Genomic DNA, 22,537 nt, shown 5'->3' on the forward strand with positions numbered 1-22,537 from the left:
CTCATTTCCCTACAGATTTGTGTCTCATGGTGGATTGTGATCGCCAGTTGAAGTTTGTTTGTCTGTTTGTTTGCTTTCCCTGCAGCTGAAGGATTTATAGGCGATCTTTCCCATGCGGATTAACTAATACGTAGCAAGTTGTGAGCTCATCCTGCAGCTTCTCTCCTAGTGGGGCTACTACTGCAATGTTTCACAACACTTTCACGAGCGTAATAACCTGTGAGGCCTCTACCTATTTGTCAAATGTGGCTAAAATTATCTGAAAGGCCTACAGGTCGTTGAAGGTATAGACCCACACACATTCATAATACACAGCACGAAGCCTGACTTCTAACAACTTAAATATATCGAGTTTGCATGCCATTCTCATAACCCACCTATTTTAGGAAAAGAGGAGAAGAACCTACTAGTTCAGCAAAATAGTTAACATAATTTTCTGAATGTTTACATTTTTTCTGATAGATGGGTTTTTTTGAACTGATGCCTAAAACCAGGGCCTAATTAGATTGTGACCGTATAGGCTGAAGTACACAAAACTGTGTTCATGTCATCTTAATTTATTTTAGACTATAAATTTTAATTTACTACAAGAAGCCAAGCCATTCTTACAGTCTATGTCTAAACCTGTTCAAATCTCCAAATATGTCGAGATTTGCCAAGTGTTGCAGCAAATATTGGTTAGATTGGTTTTAAGAACCTCAGGAAACATCCACTTTTTAACACTGCCATAGTAAATTAAATGATTAATATTATTTTGACATCAGTTCATGGAAGACAAATACTTGGGAATAATTTTCATAGACTAGGATAATCTTCCAGTTATTTCTTCAGACTTTTTGGCAGCTGAATAATTTCTCATTTGTGTTTGAGCCTCATGTAGCCCTGTCTTTGTTATATTAATTTTTAAAATCAAACACTGAAGTTTTTATCACTGTGAAGTGTTGCAGAATGACAAAGCTCTTTTCCTAAGAACGCTGCCAGTGAATGAACAAGGCATCTTCTGCCAAAATTTCCCCTTACTGTTAATGTCATATCAGCTGTGCTGTTGATGTTGATGGTAGAGCTAGGTGGCTGAGGTAACCACCAGTGGTGAATAATATCACAGAGAGCCTATATAAGAAGGTGTTTAAGTGACCTTGAGCATCTTGTCTTTATCAGAAACCCCCAGCATAGCTACTGCTGAAGGTCCAAAGAGGGAGAAAACCAGGGGAAAATGACCAGGAAAGCAAGCGGCCTGAGCAGTGAAAGAGCAAATTTGTAAGCCAGCCTCTTCCTAGAGCTCAGCACAGCAATAGAAACACAAGAAGAAAATCAGCTTTGTTTCAAAGTGAAAAAGAAATATGTACCCTAGTACCACATTAAAATACATACTCAGAGCTATAAAAATCTTTCCAGTCTGGCAGAAAGAGTTTTGCTGCCAGAACCTCATTGCCACTTTCTAGCAACTGTTGTTTTGCTCTTTTGGTGATGGAGACATTTGTGTCCAAACTACTGAATGTACTTATTGTCTGAAACGATACAAGATCTCAGCCTGAGCTTCCCAGTCAGGTTGTACACCTTCTTATGGTCCTGTATTAACACTCTAGGGCCCTGTGGGTGAAAGCTCAGCATGGGACCTCTTCACTTCTATGGCAGTTGGCAGCTCAGGCAACTTACAGGTCCTAATTCTGGGTCACTTGTTAAAGATGTGTTTCCCCATGTGTGCACAGGCTGAGTTGGGACCAATTTCGTCACTACACAACAGTTGCTTTCATTATTCTAGCACAAATTTGAAACATATAACTCCATGATTTCTTTTCTTTTAACTGGTGTATACAGAACTGGTGGATCTTGGATCTGAAAACTGCTTCTTTTGTTATGATTTTTAATACTATCATACTAGTAATGGTAATACCGTGCAGCTAATGGCATCCTAAGCTACATTTCACTTAGTGGGTTCATTACTATCAGAGTTCATTACTTCAGCTAAGCAAGGCACTCTGCTTGCAACCGTGCATAAATTCAATGCTTAATTATATTGTTGAAACAGTAATTAAAATGTATTGGCATGACATCGTCAATTAAAGCTATATTCATAAACTTCATGAGGAAGCGTGCAGCAAGCCACACAGCAGTGGGAAGCAACAGCAGGCAAGGCACCTTGGGGAGAATCGGTCCTTAATGTCGCTCTGCCAAGTGGAGAGCAGAGCAGAAGGGCCATGGCTTACAGTTGCAAGGTGACGTGCAGGGAATAGAGCAGAGTTCTTCTATTAAAGGCAATCCTCTGCACAGTTCTGTCCCCGCAATGCCGACAACGTGGCCCTACGGCTCTCAGGCACTGCAATTGTGCCCAAACACCTTCAAATGACCAGCAGCCTTTTGGATTTTGTCCCCACGGCCACGCACAGGGAGAGCACGTTCAGCATCCAGCATCTCACCTACAGACAGCTAACCATGGTTGCCTTTAGAGTGCTGCTCCTCCTTCATTATTTTCTAACCACTTTACCAGGGAGCAGCTACGTGGCTTCCAGCTGTCACTCCTCCCCTGCAAAGGTCTGTCTGTCTGTCTGTCTGTTGGCAGTGCAGGAAGGAAAGCCACGAGGCATTGCAGCAGCAGCCTCTAAGCCGAGCATGGGAGGGGTAAGGGGTAGCCCTGTGCTAGATGTGGGACTGTGCAAGGGGCTCCTGGCATTGCAGCGCTGCTCCACAGCTTGCACGAGGCAGCTGCGAGACGTCCCGTGGACAGCCTTTCAGCTGAGGTTTTCTTTTTCTCCTTTCCTTCATTAACCTCCTCACTTTGTGCGTTGTTCAGCAGGTTTGCTGCCGCTGTGTGTACTCTCTTTGATGTTTACAGGTTGTTTCTGTTAACTGCCACAGGTTTACACCATATGAATGGTATAACCCCCACCCGTGCAACCCAGACTCAGATGTGGTGGAAAACAATTTTACTTTACTAAATAGTTTCTGGTTTGGAGTTGGAGCTCTCATGCAGCAAGGTACACCGGTTACACTTCGTTATCGCACACGTCCCACAGTCTGCTCAAGGGCTTCTGTGCTGGTAAACTCCACCCTCTGTAAATACAGCATATACTGTAAAACCTGATCTCAGAAACTAAGAAATAGAAGAAAGGAAGAAAATGACGTGCCACTGCAACCGGGAGCAGGCAGAAGAGGGGATCCTGTGAAACCCAGGATAGGGCTGCAGCAGGAGGAAGGAAGGGAAGCATCTGAGAGAAAGGGAAGCAGACAGGGCCAAACGGGAGTTTCTGGAGTTGAAATGTAAAATAATCACAGGAGAGATATGAAGTGCTTCGTGCTGAAGTTGAGTTTATTGGTATAAGAGGTTTGGCAACAGGAAAATGTTGGGCTCCATCCCAGTGGAAGCAGAAACAGACTTAGCTACCCTAGAAAAACTGCTTTAACTGCCAAACAAAAAAAGATGATCTCTCTTCAGAAAGGTTGTTAAGTTTGTTGGCATTTGTCAAACACTGTTTAAAACCAAAACCAAACCTTTTTTTTTATGGCTTTTCTGCAGGTATGAGTCCCATCCTTCTGTAAATGCATCCAACCCTAGAAGCATTAACTTAACCCAGTCACAAGTCCCTGTTGCTGATGATTTTGGAAACAGCTGACATTTTACTCAATTGACAAGGAAGGGCAGTGAAGCTTACTCCATATGGGAAGTCAAACAGATATGTGTACTAAACACATTTGTTTATGGCTTGTATGTTCTAAGGTTTCCAGTTATATCACTATTCACCAAAACTGGGGTCCACTGAAAAGAAAGAAAATATTTTCTGACAAACATGTCAAGTTGAATCAAAGCTGAACCAAAAAAACCCCACCCCACGACAACAACCAAAAAGGCAATTCAGAGGAAAGCCCAGCAGTACCTTGGTATTAAATTCCTAAACATTTAAGTAAGGAATATAAAACCATCTCTGCATTCATCCAGGTACAGTTTATTCTTCCCTCTTTAATAGACATGAGTAGTAGTAAAAAAAAAAATAAATGAAGAGGATTTTTTCCGAGATATGCTTAAGAATAAATTTTGTATGATACCTAAGATGCACTTGCTTTTATTGGTGCACTAATGTATTGACAGGATATAGAGGTTCCTCACAGAAATTACTTTGAAGGATGTTGGATGAAGGAAGAGCCGTTCTGTTTTGCTTTTTTGTTTTGTTTTCCTTCCAATTTATCAGTAAAACACAGGCTGAGGTTTTACAGTATCAGGCAGGTGTGTGTATATAACTGTGATTGCCCTGTGTGTGAAAGTGCCCCAGGATTCTGTGTTTCCATGTACTGCCTTTTTTGGAGTTTACCATCATCCACAGCAAACTGTGGGATGCAGTGTCTGCTCGTTACCACTACCTTGGGTACATGACAGTCAGCCCCAACCAGACTCTGCTTGTCTTTCAAGAAGATTAAAAATAAAACAAAAGAAAGAAAGAAAGAAAGAAAGAAAGAAAGAGAGAGAGAAAGAGAGAAAGAAAGAAAGAAAAAAACATTTGTAAGGCAACACAAATGTTTCCATGTACAAACTTGTGGTGCGTGTGATTGTAAGTGCATCATCGTTAACGTGAAGAGTTTGAACATGATGTGAATGGTTGTGAAACTCTGCATCTACCGTTGCGCTCTTTCTTGTTGGCAGCAGCTGCTTGTTATGCTTGATTGGAAGCCACTTGTTATTAAATTTTAAAATGTGATGATCAGACTTTCTCTTTTCTACAGAGCGTGAGCAAAGTCTGGATCAGGATTGGCTGTCATGTCTGCCATAAAAAGGCACTAGAGAGACTTCAGCAAGTATTGTCTCTGACCCCGAGTCTTGCTAGCAACGTTTTTATTTAGACGTTACGTCCCCTGTTTTTCCCCTGAAAGTCTCAGATGTGTTATGCATACTCTGAAAGCATCCAAACAGGGCGCATTTCATCCGATCCATTCAGATAAACTATCACTTTCAGAAAGGCAAGCTGTCTGTCAGAGCCCCAGTTCAGCCGAGCCATGGGTCAGACCAGGACTATCCCGTTAAGCAGAGGGCTTAGGGCAAGGTCTGTGAGCATGGAGCATACATTAATGCTTTTCGCTGGAATGATGGCCCTCGAAAAGGTGAATGTTGAAATAATCATGGGAGTCATCATACGAGATGCCTGGCTCACTTGATTCAGCTGGGAGCAGAGTGTGCTCAGCACCTCACAAAAGCAAAACCGTAGCTCACTGCATAATTAATAGACTCTGGCGTCTTGAGCTTAATTGAACTGAATGTATTCTGCTGCTTTTTCACGAGAAACTTTTTGCTGGAGGAAATCACAGGAGGTTTGGCACCTCACCCCACAAATTGAGCACACAGGGCTTCTCCGCCTACTCTCTTGTGCCGCCGTAAGGCTGCGCTGGCAGATTTCATGGTTGCTGTTAAGGTATCTGCAAGGTATCTGGCTATTATGCATTACTGGGATGTGTGTGTCAGAGCTAGGTATTGCATTGGAGTCCAAGTGTAGAAATTATATTTTTATAGCTGCCTAAGCCTAAGAAAACCAAACCTTCAGGATGACCTGAATCAGCACTCCTAGAAGCCAGATTTTGCAGGTCAACCCCAGCTTAGAAATAAACACACACTTTTCCTGAGAGCAACAAAACAAAAACAGAGAAGATTTCATTGTATTGAAAAAAAAAAATCTAATCTGAAAAGCAAGAAAATACAACAGACCACAAACATAAACCCACATAGAGCTACAGCTCTTGAAACGGGTACATTTGGACTGGGAAATTTCAAGTGAGAGTTTCTGCTTTCAGACCGCTGGCTTAATTTGAAATCCGTGCAGCACCAGGGCTGCACAGGCAGAGCATCTGCTCTCACAGTTTGGCAATTCTGTCAACCTACTCAAACCCTTGGGCTATGCTTAGCTTTGACCTTTAAGAGACATGTCTATATGTTTACAAAGCTAAGTTATATCTGCTTGCTGATTGTTTGGAAAGTTTTTACCCTTTTGGTCTTTCCCCCAAAAGTCACACTTAAGAGTTTTTGCAACGTCTGAAAATATTCTCTGTAACATGTTTAGATTTCTTACAGAAATCATTCAATAGCTGGGGAGAGATAATATGTCAACACATTTTTCCAGTATTAGAAATATGTTTGTCACGTGAAAAGCTTTACATGCTGAGATACCCATTCACAGGCACTTAAGTACTTTCTTAAGTCCATCCTTCATCAACAAAATAATTATGCAAAGGCTTAACTTTGAAGTCAAAAGCATTCGAGTGGCTGTCTAAGTGCTTTGTTGAAGCAGATCCTTGAATCCCACATATCGAGATAAGTTCAGTGGGGACGCCTCTAGAAAAAAACAGCACAAAACTTGCATCAGAATGCTTAGAAATGCAAGTACCTGTGGGGCTTATCTACAATTTGTCTGAGCTGATGAGAAGCCATTTCTGTGCACTTAACACCCACCTGTGCTGTTCTCTGGGGTTTTATGACAATGGCAGATCACTTTCGTATTTGTCGGTGTGACATGCAGGCAGATCTGCTAAAACCTTTTCAGCAAGAATGAGTGTTAAATACACTGTCCAAAACTTCGCCTTGCCCTGTAGATCCAAAGGGTACATCCATTCACCCTCTGAATTTTCAAACCACGCGTTTATAATAAGACGTGTTCTGGGTTCTGAGCTCAGGTTCACACAGGTCGATGAGTTCACTGGAACTGTATTGATCGCCCTGTTTCTGCGTAGGCATGTCGGTAGGATGCACAGGGCAGGTTTCTCTTGCAAGGAATTTCTGCCAGGTACCTTGTAAGCAGAATAGCATTCTGCTAAAGATCTCTAATAAAAAAATTGATTACAGTACACTGGCCAAAGGGGATTCAGGAAATGGACAAAAATACTAGTATAGCTTGCTGGGGATGTAAGAGGTTAATATCACAATGAGCATTAGCTCAGAGATGTAATGGGGCTTAGACCCAAGGATAATTCCATTTGTCATGTATCATGGCATACATCCCCTTCACAGTGTGTTACCATTATAAATGTTAGCTGTGCATCTGTGAGATTATTGTTTAAGTCATTTTATCATGCTACAGCCCATAAAAGCATTCTGTGCCTAAAAACAGTCTGTGGTATCAGGAAAGGCATCTTTCAGCATCATTTTAATATGATTGTTTTGATGATATCGTAACAGGATCAGAGCTGATGCCTAAAGCTCTTTCTACCAGAATAGTTGGAGGAATATGGTGGTTTTTCACCTTAATCATAATCTCATCCTATACTGCCAACCTGGCTGCCTTCCTGACCGTGGAGAGGATGGAATCCCCCATCGACTCAGCAGATGATTTGGCAAAGCAAACCAAGATAGAGTACGGGGCTGTTAGAGATGGATCCACAATGACCTTCTTCAAGGTAAGATTGTCCAGCATTGTTGGCATTTTCCAGCTCTTTACAGTTGGACTGATTCATGGCCCTCCACCAATAAATGGTGAGGCAGAATCATAACACTTGGAAGAATTAGTGCCCAATCTATAGAGGATTTGCCCAAATCTATAGAGGATTCTTCAGCAATATTAATGTAAAAGACAGGAGATTTTTCCCCCCAGGCATATAGAGAAAAAATCTGATGCTACACTGCTGTGGGGGGCAAACTTATGCCTTTGATGGGAAAATCTGAAGGCAACCAGGGCATGGATGTGGGGACAGTCTGCTCCAGGTTGTTTCTCAGGGCAGGATCTCGGCTTCTTACAGCCACTTGGCTACGGTCACTTCTGAAGGTCACATTTGCACCAGAAAAATACTGCAGGCAGTCAAAATGCAAGGCTGTTTGTCCCTTTTTTTAAGTGGTCCATGGCCAGTATTACACAGATTATTAATATACAGGCCACATACACACATGAACAGACCTGTAAGTAAGATCATTGTCTGTGGCTAATTGCTTTGTAGATAACTGCATTCTTTTTTTCTTTTTTTTTCCCCCCACTATTAGTATTAATTACATACAAAATGGGTTAATCTCATAAATGTCAATGTAAAAGCCAACAAGCTATAAATATAGCATATACGCACAAAAATCCTGTGACAATTAGAATTAATTAGCAGCTTCGTCGGCAGTCTCAGCAGGGAAGCAAAGCACTGAACGAACTGGTATTATGCTTTTCACTGCTTTTCACTGTAGCATCTAGAAATGGTGCTTATAGATAGTCAAATATGCCTTTGAAGAGGATGAGGCACCGTGGGGAAGCAGCATGTGGGGCAAAACAATACTTGTGCCACACCTGTGTGTGCAGGAGTGAGCATCTTCAGCCCCCCGTGCTGAGAGCCCAAGCCCCTGCTGCTCCAGCCTGAGCTTTAGCCACAAACCCTTCTGCTCCCACACGAGGCAAAGCGCTCCCATACACACAGACAAAAAGGATTGTGGCTAAAGTATCTGGGTCATCTCTCAAAATGAATTGTGCTCATCAAGGATGTTTCAATCACGTAATAGATCCGATGGTAGGCTATCCCTGATGGAACTGCCAAGGGTGAGCTGCCCTTGTAATGGCTCTCCCGTGGCTGAATAGAAATGCTTCCATGTTGAAAGAAATGCACAAACCACAGCATTTTTCAGAGTCTCATTTTTGTCAGTTCTTGAAATGATGAGCTGACATGTCCACTAAGATATGCTGGGAAACCCATCTGGAGGTAATCCTGGAAATCGCGTAAGGCAAATCCTGGACTCTCATCAGGAATATAAGGCAGCAGGAAGCAGCCCGTGCCACTTACTTTCTGAAGGATTCCGGGCAACTCCCTTGGTCTAAGAGCTCTTCGCTGCCCAGTCACTGTCATTGCTATTCTGAAGTCATATTCAGTGTCAGAGAGAAATCTTCAAAAGCTGTTGCTTCCATGTTTTTTCAAGGGAAATAACTTAATTTCAGCATAAATTCAGAACAAAATTTCGAGAGCTGTTTCCAGCTTTACACTGATTATTTTACACCATTAATTCTTGAAGTTAAAATTTGTAGGCTTAAAAGAATGTAAACCTTTAAAAAAAAGCTTCAAAGTGATGAAATATTTCTACGCTATACATGTGAGCTTACTTGTGCCTGAAATACGCATGTACACAAACACAAGTGAAAGAAGACTAGTTTTAGTGAAGAATGGAGGTGGATTCTCTGGTAGACTGAAGGTGACATAGTGAAAGATAGATGAAAGATACAGTTTGTTACACTTGTAAACCAGTGAGACATATGCAGGGTTATATAGAAGGTGTTACTATTTTTATTACAGAAACCCTTCAAGATCCTCACAAGATTAGGATTTCTTTACACTGTCCAAAACCTAGAAAAAAACAATCACGGGGTAGGTCTCCATACAATAAAGACGACAGGTACTTAGGTATGCGAAAGGAAGACTGTGTGCTCTTGTGAGGGCCTGACTTTGCTTCCCTTGGACTGTAAAATACCACACATACTTCTTCAGCTAAGTAAGTGCACACACACACCACTGAGAGACCTGGGAATCAGGAGAAGGCAGGAGTAAGGGTTTATGGGCAGAGGTTACTCCCGTTCCGGTGCTGCACATGCATTACCATATAGCTTAAGAAAAAACACCTTTGCCATAACCATTGTAGAGAAGACATCTGAAATAACTCTGCCTCTTTCTGGCAGAGTTATTTTCTTTTTACCTCACCTTGGAGTGCTGATGTGATGAGCACAAGAAAAGGGAAAGGAGGAATCAGCACGACCAGGTTCAACAGCAGCAAAAATATGCTGCGGGAGGGCAGCACGGGGCTGGGTTGCACTAAGGAAGGGTCATTATTTCAAGTACTTCCTGTGTTGCAAGAATTGATTTATCTAAGGGCTACGCTCAGTACTTAAACCAAGAAATGCCAGGAGAAACAGCAGACTCTTTCAGACTAACATTTTTTTAAAGCAAAACCATGATACTCTGGGCATTCTTCACTGCGGAAGAGAGAGGAACAAAAGAGTGCCTGTCATGTAGGACACAAGATGCAAAGACCAGATGAGTCTGATTTTCAGGACTATAAGAGATACACATGGTATAAGGATTTCTGAATAATAAGTGCAGAAAAAGATCCTGGCACGAAGCAAACTCTGAAGAGCGTTGGTTTAGGACTTTGTGCTTAAAGTCGCAGCAGGAAGCCCCTGAAAGATGTCATTCCATAGTGTACTTAATGGGTGGGATGCAGGTTGGGAACATACAAGAAAAGCAAGGTAATTCCACTGCTTTTCTGAAAACTCTATTTGCATTTATTCAAACGCCTCACTTTTTATTTATTCTTGTTTGTAATGCATGTACTAACAGTTGTGGTTTTCCACAATGCCTTACACTAGTATACCTGTTGTAATAGTGTCTGTAGAAAAACTATTGCTAAAGAAGCAATATTTTCGAAAGTTTTTGCAGTGACTATGCCTTCTAGTGAGGTAGTGGGGAGAAGGAAAACAAAAGAAATTTAAATTATTTGGGGGGAAAAATGAAGTTCTGACTTTGAAGGAACCTCAGAATCAGCCTCCTCCCTGTATAGAGACTCCAGGTCTGGCCATGCCAGATGAAAATATATAGAAAACAGGGCTTGGAAAGTTAAGGAGTGCTCCAGTAAAGGGATGGAGTCCTAGGCAGGCAAGCCAGCAGGATCTCAGGCAGGATTCACCATCTGTGTGCATGCCCAAATTTGGGAAAAGTCCAACTGAGGGCAAGATGTTTCACATCCACAAATAGTGACACACACATATTTCTCCAGACTGCTGTCCTGCTCTATTTTCAACAGGTCTATAAATCTTCTGTTGCTTTCTTGCCCCTCTTTGATAATAGATCTTAATCTTGTGTTGCAACTCTTGGCAGCTACTACCTTCTGATATGCAGACATGTTTCTGCTGAAGTCAATGAGAATTCAAAGGCCAGAATTTGGCGTATGATTGTCGTGGTTTTGACCAAATTGACCAACCAGAATGACAGATGGCCCCTCCCCTCCCCCCCCTAAGGAAAAGAGAGGAGAGGAAGAGGGGGATAAAAAAACTATGAGTTTAGAAAAAGACTAAACTACTTTAATAAAAATATAAATAAATAATGAAATAAGAAAAAAAAGAAAGAGAAAAAAAAAGTAAAATAAAATAAAACTGTATACAGTATATACAAAACCGTATCAAGCTCCCAGGATGACGATCACACCGGTCGGCGCAGGGGAAAGTCCCAGGCCGTACTCAGTGATGGACAGGAGCCAGATTCCGGATCTGGAGTCAGGAACGCTCGGATCGGGATCAAAGGCAGACGAACAGACAGGGTCCTCCTCGGACGTCGGCCATTGAAGAGAGTTGACCCTTTGATCCCTCAGCTTTTATACTGAGCATGATGCGGATGGGATGGAATACCCTGTTGGTCAGTTTTAGGTCACCTGTCCTGTCTGTTCCTCCCTACAGGTGTGACCCCTCTAGGCTTTTCCGCTTCCGACCCTCCAACGGGGCAAATAACAAATTTGCCTGACCTTGGTTGTTATAGCAATAAGTATAAGCAGGGGCCTCTCTGCATACCATTCCTTGGTATAATCAGGTCTTATCACTGTGAAAGTGAACAGTTTCTGAACAATATGCCGTTAATTTCAGAGTTTAGTTAGTCAGAAGAGGCCTAGCTCAAAAAGTAAAATTACTGAACAGAAAATTAGTTCTGTTTTATCTCAAACCAGGACAATGATCTATCCTGGAAAAAAAAAAAAGGGGGGGGGAGCTGGCAAGTCAAGAAGCTAAGATCTTTATTTCAACCTTCTCTGAATAAGGAATACATCCTTCCAGTAAATTCAATATCAGACTTAATCTACTACATAAAATTATCATCAATTTCAAAGTATATTCCCAGCTCAGCAGTAAAAATTTTTTCTACTGGTAAAGAGCCACTTAACCATCTTCAAAGTATAGTGGTATCCTGCACTCACCAAACTTAGGTAGAATTTAGGTGACATTCACAGGTGTTGAATTTACAGGTTAAGCATATTAACATTTAAAGCTCAAAGAACCGGAAAATCAACTTCTCACAGGAATTCTCCAAACATTGGTGTTTAATAAGCACATATAGTCTCCACACAGTGAGCCTAAAATCAGCTATGATGGCTAAAAAAATGAAGAAAGGGCCTGTGAAGGAGGTGAGAATGTACTGCTCAGAACTGAGGAAACATGACTGTGTGGAGGACCTTCAACTCATATTTACATTAAAAAGTTGGTTTGTATGTGTCTGGCTCATGCTAGGCTGCAACACAAAGTAGTTCAGCAATGGCTGGCTTGCCATCTTGAGACAAAATCATTTGTTTTGATAGTTTCTAATGGACCAACTGTCCATAAGTTTACCTTGATATTTAATCCAAAAGCCACAAAAGGCTGAGGAATATTTTACAAGTGTAATTTGGGTGCTGGTTTGATTCTGTGCCCTAATTTTCCCTCCTTAGAAATCCAAAATATCAACATATGAGAAGATGTGGGCGTTCATGAGCAGCCGGCAGCAGACAGCACTGGTGAAGAACAACGACGAGGGAATCCAGCGTGTGCTCACAACAGACTACGCTCTGCTAATGGAGTCGACCAGCATAGAGTATGTGACCCAGAGAAACTGCAATCTCACCCAGATCGGGGGGCTCATTGATTCGAAAGGCTACGGCGTGGGAACCCCTATTGGTAAGATGCTTTCCAGCACAACTGTTGTGGAGCACACCCAGCACCCTTCAGAAGTTTAGATGGCCATTTGAATCATGTTCTAATCTTCTAGAAACTTTTCTCATCAAAACAGACCCTAGGAACCTCCTTTTAGGCATAAACACCTACTCTTGCCCTGCTCATCTGCAAGCAGGCTCTGCAAGCAAGAGGGAATATAGCAGTGCAGGCTGTATCTGCAGAATGAGGTTGTTGTGACCTGCTTTACCTTCTGGAGGATCCCGTTCGTAGCAAACTGGGTATCCTCCGTGCTGCTCAAGGTGCAAGTTGCTCTACTGAAATTCAGTTTAGTTGGAGAAATCAGGTAGTGTCTCTGGGAAAGTGGAAGCAGTCAGGATAAATGTTATGTCCAGTGTATGCATCCCAAAGACAGCTGCATGAAAGGAGATGAATTTCTGATCTATTTCATAACCTCAGAGCAACACACGAGAACAGCAAGAAGCAATTGGCAAGGTTCTGCATCTGCATCAGGGATTTCAGTGTTTTGAGCTAAGCAGAGTCTTAAGACTCCCAACCTCTGTGAACTCTTTCCAGTAGACCTTTTTTAGCATATCTGGTGTCCTTGACAAGATTTTCTAATCGTAGAGAGTTATAAATAGTGTCAGGTTTTTGTGCTGTGTTCTTGTGAATAATCAGCACTGGGCAGCCAGATCTTGTTCCAGTATAATATACTTCTCCCTACTGTTCACACATGCATTTGCCATGCCATGTTCAGTTAATAGCTATGTAGTTTTATTGTCTTCAGGGGAATTATTCAAGGAAATATCCGTTTACATAGCTATAACAGGTAAAGTATCAGGTCCACTGATTGCTTGGTAGACCAGACATAAATAAGGGAGAAACACCACTGCACTTTGAACTGTGATTCTTTATGCTACTGAGTACCTCAAACAGATTGTCATATAAATAACATTTTAAGTATATTTTTCCACTGGTTATGTGAGAACAGCCTTCTCACCCTGAGGAAAATCATACAAAAGCTAAAATCCCGAATAAAGACAAATGTACAGCAAGAGTTTCATTGCGGTTTTAAAGCTGCCACACTTTAAACCAAGAACAATGAAGGAATAATTGGAACAGATGGCAATCCTCGGAGAGAGTGCATCCACTGGAAATACAGCTGTGAAATATATTTATAAGATGCTTCTTCTATGATAAATGTGCCTTTATTTTTTTTCTTAAGGAAAACCAGCAAAATTCAGGAGAATAGATATCTCCAAGCACTGTGGAATAATTCAGTGCCATCAGGCATCTTAGATTCTGAAACGACTGATTTCATAAACAAAATAAGTCATGGAGATCCTTCCACTATTCAGATGGACCCCAAAGGCTCTCATAGCACTCAGGACTATTGCTTACAGAAGCTGTGTAGGAAAAAAAAAAAAAAAAAAAAAGAATTGTCTGTGACAAAACAAAAGTTTCAGCAAGTCTTAACTGGTCCGCATTCGTTCTTTCAGGAGAATGCACAACCACATGGCTAGGGTTTGCAGCAGCAAAAGTACACCTCGCACTCCAAAATATCCAGTGAATGAGCTGGAATATCATCACTATTTAGCTCCCAAAGCAAAAGGAAGGAGAATTTTTGAAAGTTCTATGAATCCAGGAAAGGTACTATTTTATCAGAGCATCTGCAAGTAAAAAACTGCACACAAAGGCTGTCTTCCTGCTTCTTTGTGCTGGGTTAGAATAAAGGGGATTCAGGTGCATCAAGAAACATCTCCAGTTATGTTTGTTATGGAGACAATGTGTCACAGAGAGGAAGGCTTGCATCAGATTCTGGGCAAAGCCTGTTAGTAATGAAAAATCTGCAGCGATGGTTGCTAGTGGAATTAATGCACTCTGGAAGTACTGCTGTAACAAAGGCACCTCTAAGCAAAACCTATGCAAAATGTCACCCTGGGAGGAATCCGGCTGAAGAAAGCAACGTTATTATAGATGTCAGGGCAGGTATTAAATCCAGTATCACTGCCAGTGCTGATGCTTGTAATTCTAACACTAAAGCTATTACCAGTTACTTGAGAGACTGCTAAGAAAGTAGATAGATGCATTTCTTGGCCTGAGAGGTAGGTCGTTAATAGCTCAGAGGCCATAAATGATATGCTGAATATTCAAAGGGGTGTTGAGATGGATTTGTATGCCGTTTTAGTGCTCACCAATAAAACATTCACCAATCCAACAATCCAGCCACACTTGACAAACTTTAAAAGCACGCGTAGAAATATAGATGTACCTGTTACCCTCAAGATGAATTGTGATAATCCTGCTGGCAACATAAACATTACAAGAAAGAATGAACATCCCCACAAATCCTGCGTTGTGACTCAGGCTGCTTCACTTTACCTAATAGCTATGTCCTTTCAGACAAGGGAAAATAGATGAGTTCTACAATCTAACAGACTCCAGCTATCAGGGTAACAAACCTCTCCTAAGGTAGAAACAATTCTGCTCGCTCTTCTGAGAGGCACAGCTGCTTTCAGTGGTAATAATTCAGTTCTCTGTATGAAGATAATTTTGAAGGTGTTTCTGTTTTGTTTTCTGTTGTGCTTATTTTTGGTTCTTTAATAGCATGCATAGAAATCATCTATTCTTACAGCAGGCGTATTTTCCTTTCAAAGCTGGCTACCTCAAGCAGTGGCTGCTGATTACTGGCTTCCCAGACGGACTTTGTATAATCTGACACATGTCTCTTGGCATCTGTGGTCACAGCATGTCCTAGTGCTGGCAGTAAGATACACTGAAAAATAGCTGAGTGTTGGCGCAACAAATGAAGAACTGCAATGATTTTCACACTGATTCTCCTCAGACAATGCTGCGGGCTAAAGGAAATGGAAAGCAGAGAGGGGGACTTGTATTCATGGTACAATTATTTTTAATAATTTCCTGCATGGCAATGTAGGAAAGAAAACTGAAGCTGTGAGGCCAAATTTCCAAGGCTATTTAGATGCATAGAGACACAGAAGTGGTGCCTAGAGAGATTTTTCTTAAGTGTCCGTGTCTATGTATACCATGCTATCACTGAAATTCTGGCACATGTTCTGCATTAAGAGTTTGTTTACCTTGGTGTGATTGAGAATTGCAGCTGCTTTAATTCTCAGCAAAATGTGACTTTTGGTGAAACTACAGCTTAAGAAAACAGTCTTATTAATGTGCTAAAAGAGAAGAAAGAATGGATGGTAGTTAACTACATGGACAAGGGACAGGTGACACTGTATTTCAGCCCAGACACTAAACGCTTCCAACTGTAGGAAGTCCAGCACGGCATGATTTGGGGGCACATATATACTTTTAGAGCCAAACAGCCTTTTTTGTAACCCTCTCTTGCTTGCTTGCTGTCATAAAAACTTTGCCCCATAAAGAAAAGCGTCTCTCGCAACGCTAAACCCAACTTCCACTTGTCTATTATAATTGTTAACGGGATTGCTGCTATTATTAAGAACTTCAGCTTCTGGCAACATGGGAAAAGATAACTGGTAGCATCTTCCTTTAACTAGAAGCAGGGCAAAGGGAAAGCCTCTCCCTTGTCCCCCTGTAGGGCTACAGGCTTGTGCTCCTGCAAGAGCACAAGTTGGCTGAAGGGACTTGAAGGTGGCAGAGATTTTTTGGAAGATGGAGAGCCAGAGCAGAGCACGTGAGAGGCAAACCTAAACAGACTGAACTGCCCAACGTGACCCCGCTATTTGCCAGATACTGTACAGGGCCATTAATTCCGCTGAGCCTGAGGACACATCATTTAGCAAGCTGTTGGCCTGCAAATAAAAAGAATGAAATAGCTGCTATTTTCATCTTGCAGTGCCAGTATTGTTGCAAGTCATGCGAAAAAAAAAGACTCCACTGCCTTGTTTTCTTATAAGATGTAAGGTGGCTGAAGTGGGGTTGTGGGCTTATGCAGGTATAAATGAGAAGAGAATGTATCTGAGTGACTGGGCTTTTCTTAGACAGCTACTCATTTTACATGCAGTAGGAAAAATAAACAGATGTTGAAGTAAATAGAAGAGATGCAAAGCGGAAAGTCTCAAAGGATGCTCAAAGCAATATTCAAGCATGATATGAAGGAATTACTTAGCAAGAAAACCCACTGCCAAGGCTTAAATAAACCTCAGTAGGAGACCCAAGAAATTATAATGAATTCTCAAACAAATAACCACACCAAAGGAGCCTTCTGCTTTCCAGTCCCCAGGGCAGACACCAGCAGATAGTCGGTCCTCTTCCCCTTTTCAGTCGAAGAGAAACCAAGACTTTTTAACTGGAATAATCAGTCTTGCGATAAGGGAGCACTTTTGCTTCAGATAGCAGCAGCTTGCTCCCTCCCTGCTTTCATTCCCCTGCAACCAGCACTGACGGGTCTTGGTCTCTCACCTTGCAGGGTCTCCTTACAGAGACAAGATCACCATCGCCATCCTCCAGCTGCAGGAGGAGGGAAAGCTGCACATGATGAAGGAGAAGTGGTGGCGAGGCAATGGCTGCCCTGAAGAGGACAGCAAAGAAGCCAGCGCTCTCGGGGTGGAGAATATCGGGGGCATCTTCATAGTGCTCGCTGCAGGGCTTGTTCTTTCGGTGTTCGTAGCCATTGGTGAATTTATATATAAATCAAGGAAAAACAGCGATATTGAGCAGGTGAGTCATCTGTTTCCAGCTTGCTTATGTTTCTGGGAAGCTGAGGTTTGTGGATGTGGAGGTGACTGCATTATAAGTCTCTTTGCTGGCGTGCAGATTTTATATTGCTGAACTCTCACCATGTGTTTCTGGCACTAAAGACAAATAATTTATTAAAAAGAACAGGGAAGTACCTCACCCACAGTCCAATTAGTGCTGTTTAGTATGGCAGTGCAGAACAAGAGCAATTAATTTCTCAAACAGTTTCTGCTTGATCTTTAAGTCTTCAAGTGTAATTTATGTTGGAAAGGAATAAAGCACAACTGGAATTTTTTTTTTATATGGCATTAACATCAGCCCTTTGAATAACAACAGGAATGTACTTCCAAATCCCCAAGTGTAATTTTTCTCTTGCTCTAGAAAGCATTTTCTTCACTTCAAAGCAGGGAAACCTACTGAAAGGTGATGGATGCCACAGTAAACTAAGATTATGGAGCCAAAGAAATTCTGGTTATAGCTCCACTGAAGTGTAATGAGCAATTTAAAAGGGCAGAGGGAAAACAAAGGAAATGCTGTGTGTAAATCATGCCTTGAGCATTACAGCAGTTTGCAAGATAGAATCAATCATTAAAATAGAGTGTAAACGCCCATTTACTGGACCACCAGCCTGCTGTGAAAGAAACAAGGCATGAGCAGCAATTCAGAGTCTATTCTTGAAGTTGTCTGCCAACCCTTTTACTCTGGCTGCCCTCCCTGGTGCCAGTTTGGTTCTGGCCATTGCCTAGACCCTGACATGGCCCTGATGGCTCAACTGCTATAGCTGCCCTGATCCTCTTCGTTTCAACAGGACTTATCACAGGGACAAGGGTCACACTGCACTGCAGGATTGGTGGCCCCTGATGCAATCACCAAGAGTTGGGTTCGTACCAATTAACATCAGGTTTATAGACACCAGGCATCTACTTCGAAGCAAGTTGTTTAAGCTCACTTTGCACTTTTAGGTAGAAAAGGCAGGAGCTTTTCCATGGGCAATTCATCCTCTTCACCCACAGTGTAATCCTGCAAGGCTGATGCCATAAATGCCAAAAATGACTGTTGAGAAAAAGAAACTTAATGAAGGCAGCAGGGATGAGTGGGAGGAGAAGGAGAACATTTTGAACTCGGTCTCAGAGGTGCCGTTTACGCTGCCCACAGCAGTGCTGCTGGGTGCCAGCGTCAATGAGAGGCACTGACACCTGAGTTAAAATAAGCAGCCAGGGCTGAGGTCCTCACGAGGGCAACGTCTGATTTTGGACAGGAAAAATCACCTGTGTCTCCTTGCTGCTGGTAAGGAATCCCTGCAAGCTAAGGCTACACGCCTGCTGCTCAGACAGCTGCAAGGAAGTGAGCTGAATCCTACCATGTGTCCTCATTTTCCAAATGGCAATTAGTGTTATTTTGGGTCCATGACATCTAATGCCAATGTCAGTGGACTTGGTCCTCACAGTATCCTGCAGATGAGGGCAGCTCCTGACTGTGCAGACATCTCAACATGTGTATGAGCAAGATCTCATTAAAGGCAATGGCACTATCCATGAACAGACGCAGTTCACGTGGAGCAATTTTGCAGGCCATATTAATCAAAGCATCTCTGGTTTGAAATAAGTCAGAGATGAAGGATGAACGCATTTTGCAGCTTTCTGATTCGTACTTTAGCCCTACAGAACAATTTTAGCACAAAATACATAAGGAATGTGTCAATATCTCTGTTTCATTCATGTCTCGGGAGATCTTTCATTCAAAGATGTTTTGGAAAACAGTTGCAGCTAATTAAAATTGGTATAAATGCTAACATGGTGTAGAATACCCTGGAAACTCTTCAGGAGTCTGGGAATGGCAATGCATTCCTTAAGTCATAATTAAAGTAGACCCGAAGCTTTACATCATGAGGTAGTGTTGATTTGCTTAGAAAGATGTTGGGTGAATAACATCATATTCAGGGGTACATATATACATATACCATTTGTGAAACTGTGCTACTGGTTCACAGCAATGTGTTCCTTATTATAGGCAGTCTCTTAATAATTAAAATCTTTAAGTGAGTTAATGTGGCAATATCATACTTCTTTTCCAGAGGTAATTTTACAGAAAGTGGAATATTCCAGTGTTACTTTCTGATTTCTCTGTTTTATTTATTCCGGTGAAATAAGAAGCTTAGACAGAAAATGCTATACAGTGTATATTATCACTAAACTAATCTGAAGCATGAGTCGAATGCAATCTGTGACTTTTCTGTTTCCATGAATAGAATCTCTTTTGATTTAAATAGCTTTTGAAGCTCATTCTCATGTTCGTTTTTAATTTTGCTTCTTTCATTTATTTATTTTCTCCATTTTTCTTTTCTTGCATGCAAGGCCTTTTGTTTCTTTTACGGACTACAATGTAAGCAAACCCATCCGTCCAACTCCACCTCTGGCACCACCTTATCTACGGAGTTAGACTGTGGCAAGTTAATCCGAGAGGAGCGAGGGATTCGAACACAGCCCTCAATTCACACTGTGTAGTCAGGAAAGAAAAAAGGTGTGTCTGATGGAAAGCATTAAACTTACACAGTGCACATAATGGCAAAGATTACACTCACCAACACATAGTTAATGACTTCAAAGTGCCTCTTGCTCCAGCAGGAGATAAGCTTATCTAGCGCAAATTGTCAAAGTCCTGGAAATCTGGGCAGTTTAAATGCATATCACAGAAAATAATTACACCTAGAACAAAAAGTGAGTGCAATAGACTGCAGTAGATTTTAAGAATTATCACAGTCTCTATGTACAATTGTCATCTTGTCATTTCATGGGGTAGCTCAACTTTCTCAGGTAAGAAAAATGATTTAACTCCTTTTCATCTCCTACCAAACCTGAGTAAACCAATGGCAGTCTCAATAAAAGCATGGAGAAATATTTTGCTTGGTCTCTGCCAAAGCATTCAGCAAGTGGGTCAGGCAGCTCTTTATAAACCTCACAAAATAACCTGCAGGGCTCCATTAACTTTCTGAACCCCTATTATAAGCAGCCAGAGATTTTTAGCTGGCATATCTTATTCCCAGTGTCAATATTTAATGAATTTTAATTCATCCATTTAAAATTCATTAGGCAAAGCCTCCAAGTAACTATCATAGCACAAAATCATATCTATCAGTTAAATTTTATGCCATGTAACCATTAACATTTAAGAACATATTCAACAAAAGCAGCCTCAGGCACCCCCAGTATATACCTTTCACTGAATAACTCCGTTGACTTTGCTTGAGCAATTAATGATGTTTACTATTGTAAAGCTTTGTGGCATAGAAAACTCCTTTATGGCAAAATCAGAGTATCAATTTATATCAAACAGTAAAGCCTTGGCATTGCTTTGCATATTGAAACACAGAAGGAAACTTTTGTGTAGAAGGTTGGTACTGAATGCTTTTTATACCCTGGAAGGATAAGAGTTTGATTTCATCTAGTCCTCAGCTAGTCTGGGGACTGACAGGGAAGGAAACAATGGACTGGATCTGTTGTTGCCACCAAAAAACATATGACAACAATTTGAGGTCCACAAAATGTACAGAAATGCCAGCTTGTAGGATGTCATGAACCGTGGCAAACAACCATGTTTTCACGACCTGATTACCTTTTATCTGTATTACGTTATATCCCAGCTTACCACCAGTTTCACCAATTCGTTTCCCACCCCTCACACCTACTTCATGTTTTCTTCCACTGCAGTTCCTCCTCATCAAGCGAGTTAATGATCTGTTTTATTGAGGGGCCATTTCTGGACTCTACTGCAATTAGAAAACTTGTTTGAGTGTATGCCTCCGCACTCAATCACCAAATTGCTGCGGCAAAGCTCTGCTCTCCTCTTAAACTGTCTCTCTCATACCTGGCTCCTGAGAAAAGCCAGAGCATACAGTGCCCTGTCTTTTCCTTCTATTCATGTTACAATTTTTTGGGCAGCATTATTTATGTTGGCAGTAGGCTTAGGTGTAGGTGTAGGCAAATTTTTGTGACAAAGATGTACTTCTCGTGGCTAGGCTATACCAATTCTTCTCTGGCAGTGCTCATCTGTGTACGTGAGGGTTTATGCTCAGCTCCAGACGCTGCGAGAAATTGGCTTCCTCAAAATGGCATTTTAACTTGTTTGAATAGGGCCTTGAAAGCTTTGGTTCTTCATAAAACGAGCCTTCTTACCAACAAAGACCTGAATTAGATCTTCTGTATCCTCGATTTAAGAAAGCACTTTTGTTTGCAGTTTCCCAGTAGAAGAGACTTAAAACTAATTAAATTCGGCTTCACTCAACTCTCAGAGGAGAAGGAAAATTCCTAATGTGTTTGTCTCCATCATTGCTCTACGCAAGAAATCCTCCATGCAACTTTGACCAGCTTTCTAATTGCTGTTTAGATGAACACAGAATCCAGAAAGTTTCTGTCACTTTTGGGGTAAACATTTTCATATCTGTCAAGGAAGCAGTCACACTGTTAGTAACAGTCATCAATTCCCCATGTCTAGCTGTTCCAACAGACAACCTCGCAGGCTTCGGCTTGCCTGTGGGAATTACAAAGCAGCTCCTCCTTTCCCTAACGGAGCTTCATACCTAACTACAAAGAGTTATTACAAACCCTTACTTGTTCCTTAGCAGCTCCGCCAGCAGCTGAGGCAGTGAAGAACCAGCATGCTTGTAAAGGCAGTTTTTGCAAGGTTTGCTGTGGCTCCAGGAAAAGGCAGGTGCCTTCAGGTTAACAGCAAGGCTCAAGGAAGGCACAGCCCATAGCATCTCCCATAACAATCTTCAAGAAGTGAGCATCCAGATTTTCCACTTATCAGCAGTTTAAGCTTCTATGACCACTACACTTTGAAATTTGGCCACAAATTCAGAAAAAAATACTCTATTCACAAATGCAGATAGTCACCATTGCATTAAGTCACCATTCCTGACTTGCAGCCTTGCAACTGAATCCAGGATCCAATAATCGAACCAGATCCTTTCTCAGGTATATGTCAGTGCGGGGACATTGCTGTGTAATCAGCTCTGAGCCAACAACTCTGCCTGTGATGGATGAGCCACAACAGACTCCATCAGTTCTGGCACTGCGGCACTAGTAAAGCATAGCCAGAGCTATTTTGGGAGAAAAAAACATCACTAAAAGCATTCCCTTATGCCTTTTTATATTAATTTTTGTTTTGCTGTTGCTGCATTTTACTCGTAACTCCCCAAATATTCCAATTAATAAGTGTTTGCAAAAAACACCATATGCTTTGACACACAGAAG

The 22,537-nt window shown here is 41.6% G+C and overlaps 1 protein-coding gene across 1 annotated transcript in view; it reads left to right on the forward strand.

Moving 5' to 3' along the window:
* GRIK1 (glutamate receptor, ionotropic, kainate 1) overlaps nt 1-22,537 on the forward strand; it is a 91,855-nt gene that overhangs the window by 63,725 nt on the left and 5,593 nt on the right. The window contains exons 13-16 of the mRNA XM_014938003.1: nt 2,857-2,975; nt 7,151-7,368; nt 12,392-12,617; nt 17,017-17,267. Of these exons, the coding sequence (XP_014793489.1) occupies nt 2,857-2,975; nt 7,151-7,368; nt 12,392-12,617; nt 17,017-17,267 (814 nt within the window). The remainder of the gene's footprint in view (nt 1-2,856; nt 2,976-7,150; nt 7,369-12,391; nt 12,618-17,016; nt 17,268-22,537) is intronic.

Source organism: Calidris pugnax, unplaced genomic scaffold (genome assembly GCF_001431845.1).
Source record: "Calidris pugnax isolate Ruff unplaced genomic scaffold, ASM143184v1 scaffold25, whole genome shotgun sequence".
NCBI classification, from domain to species: Eukaryota; Metazoa; Chordata; class Aves; order Charadriiformes; family Scolopacidae; genus Calidris; species Calidris pugnax.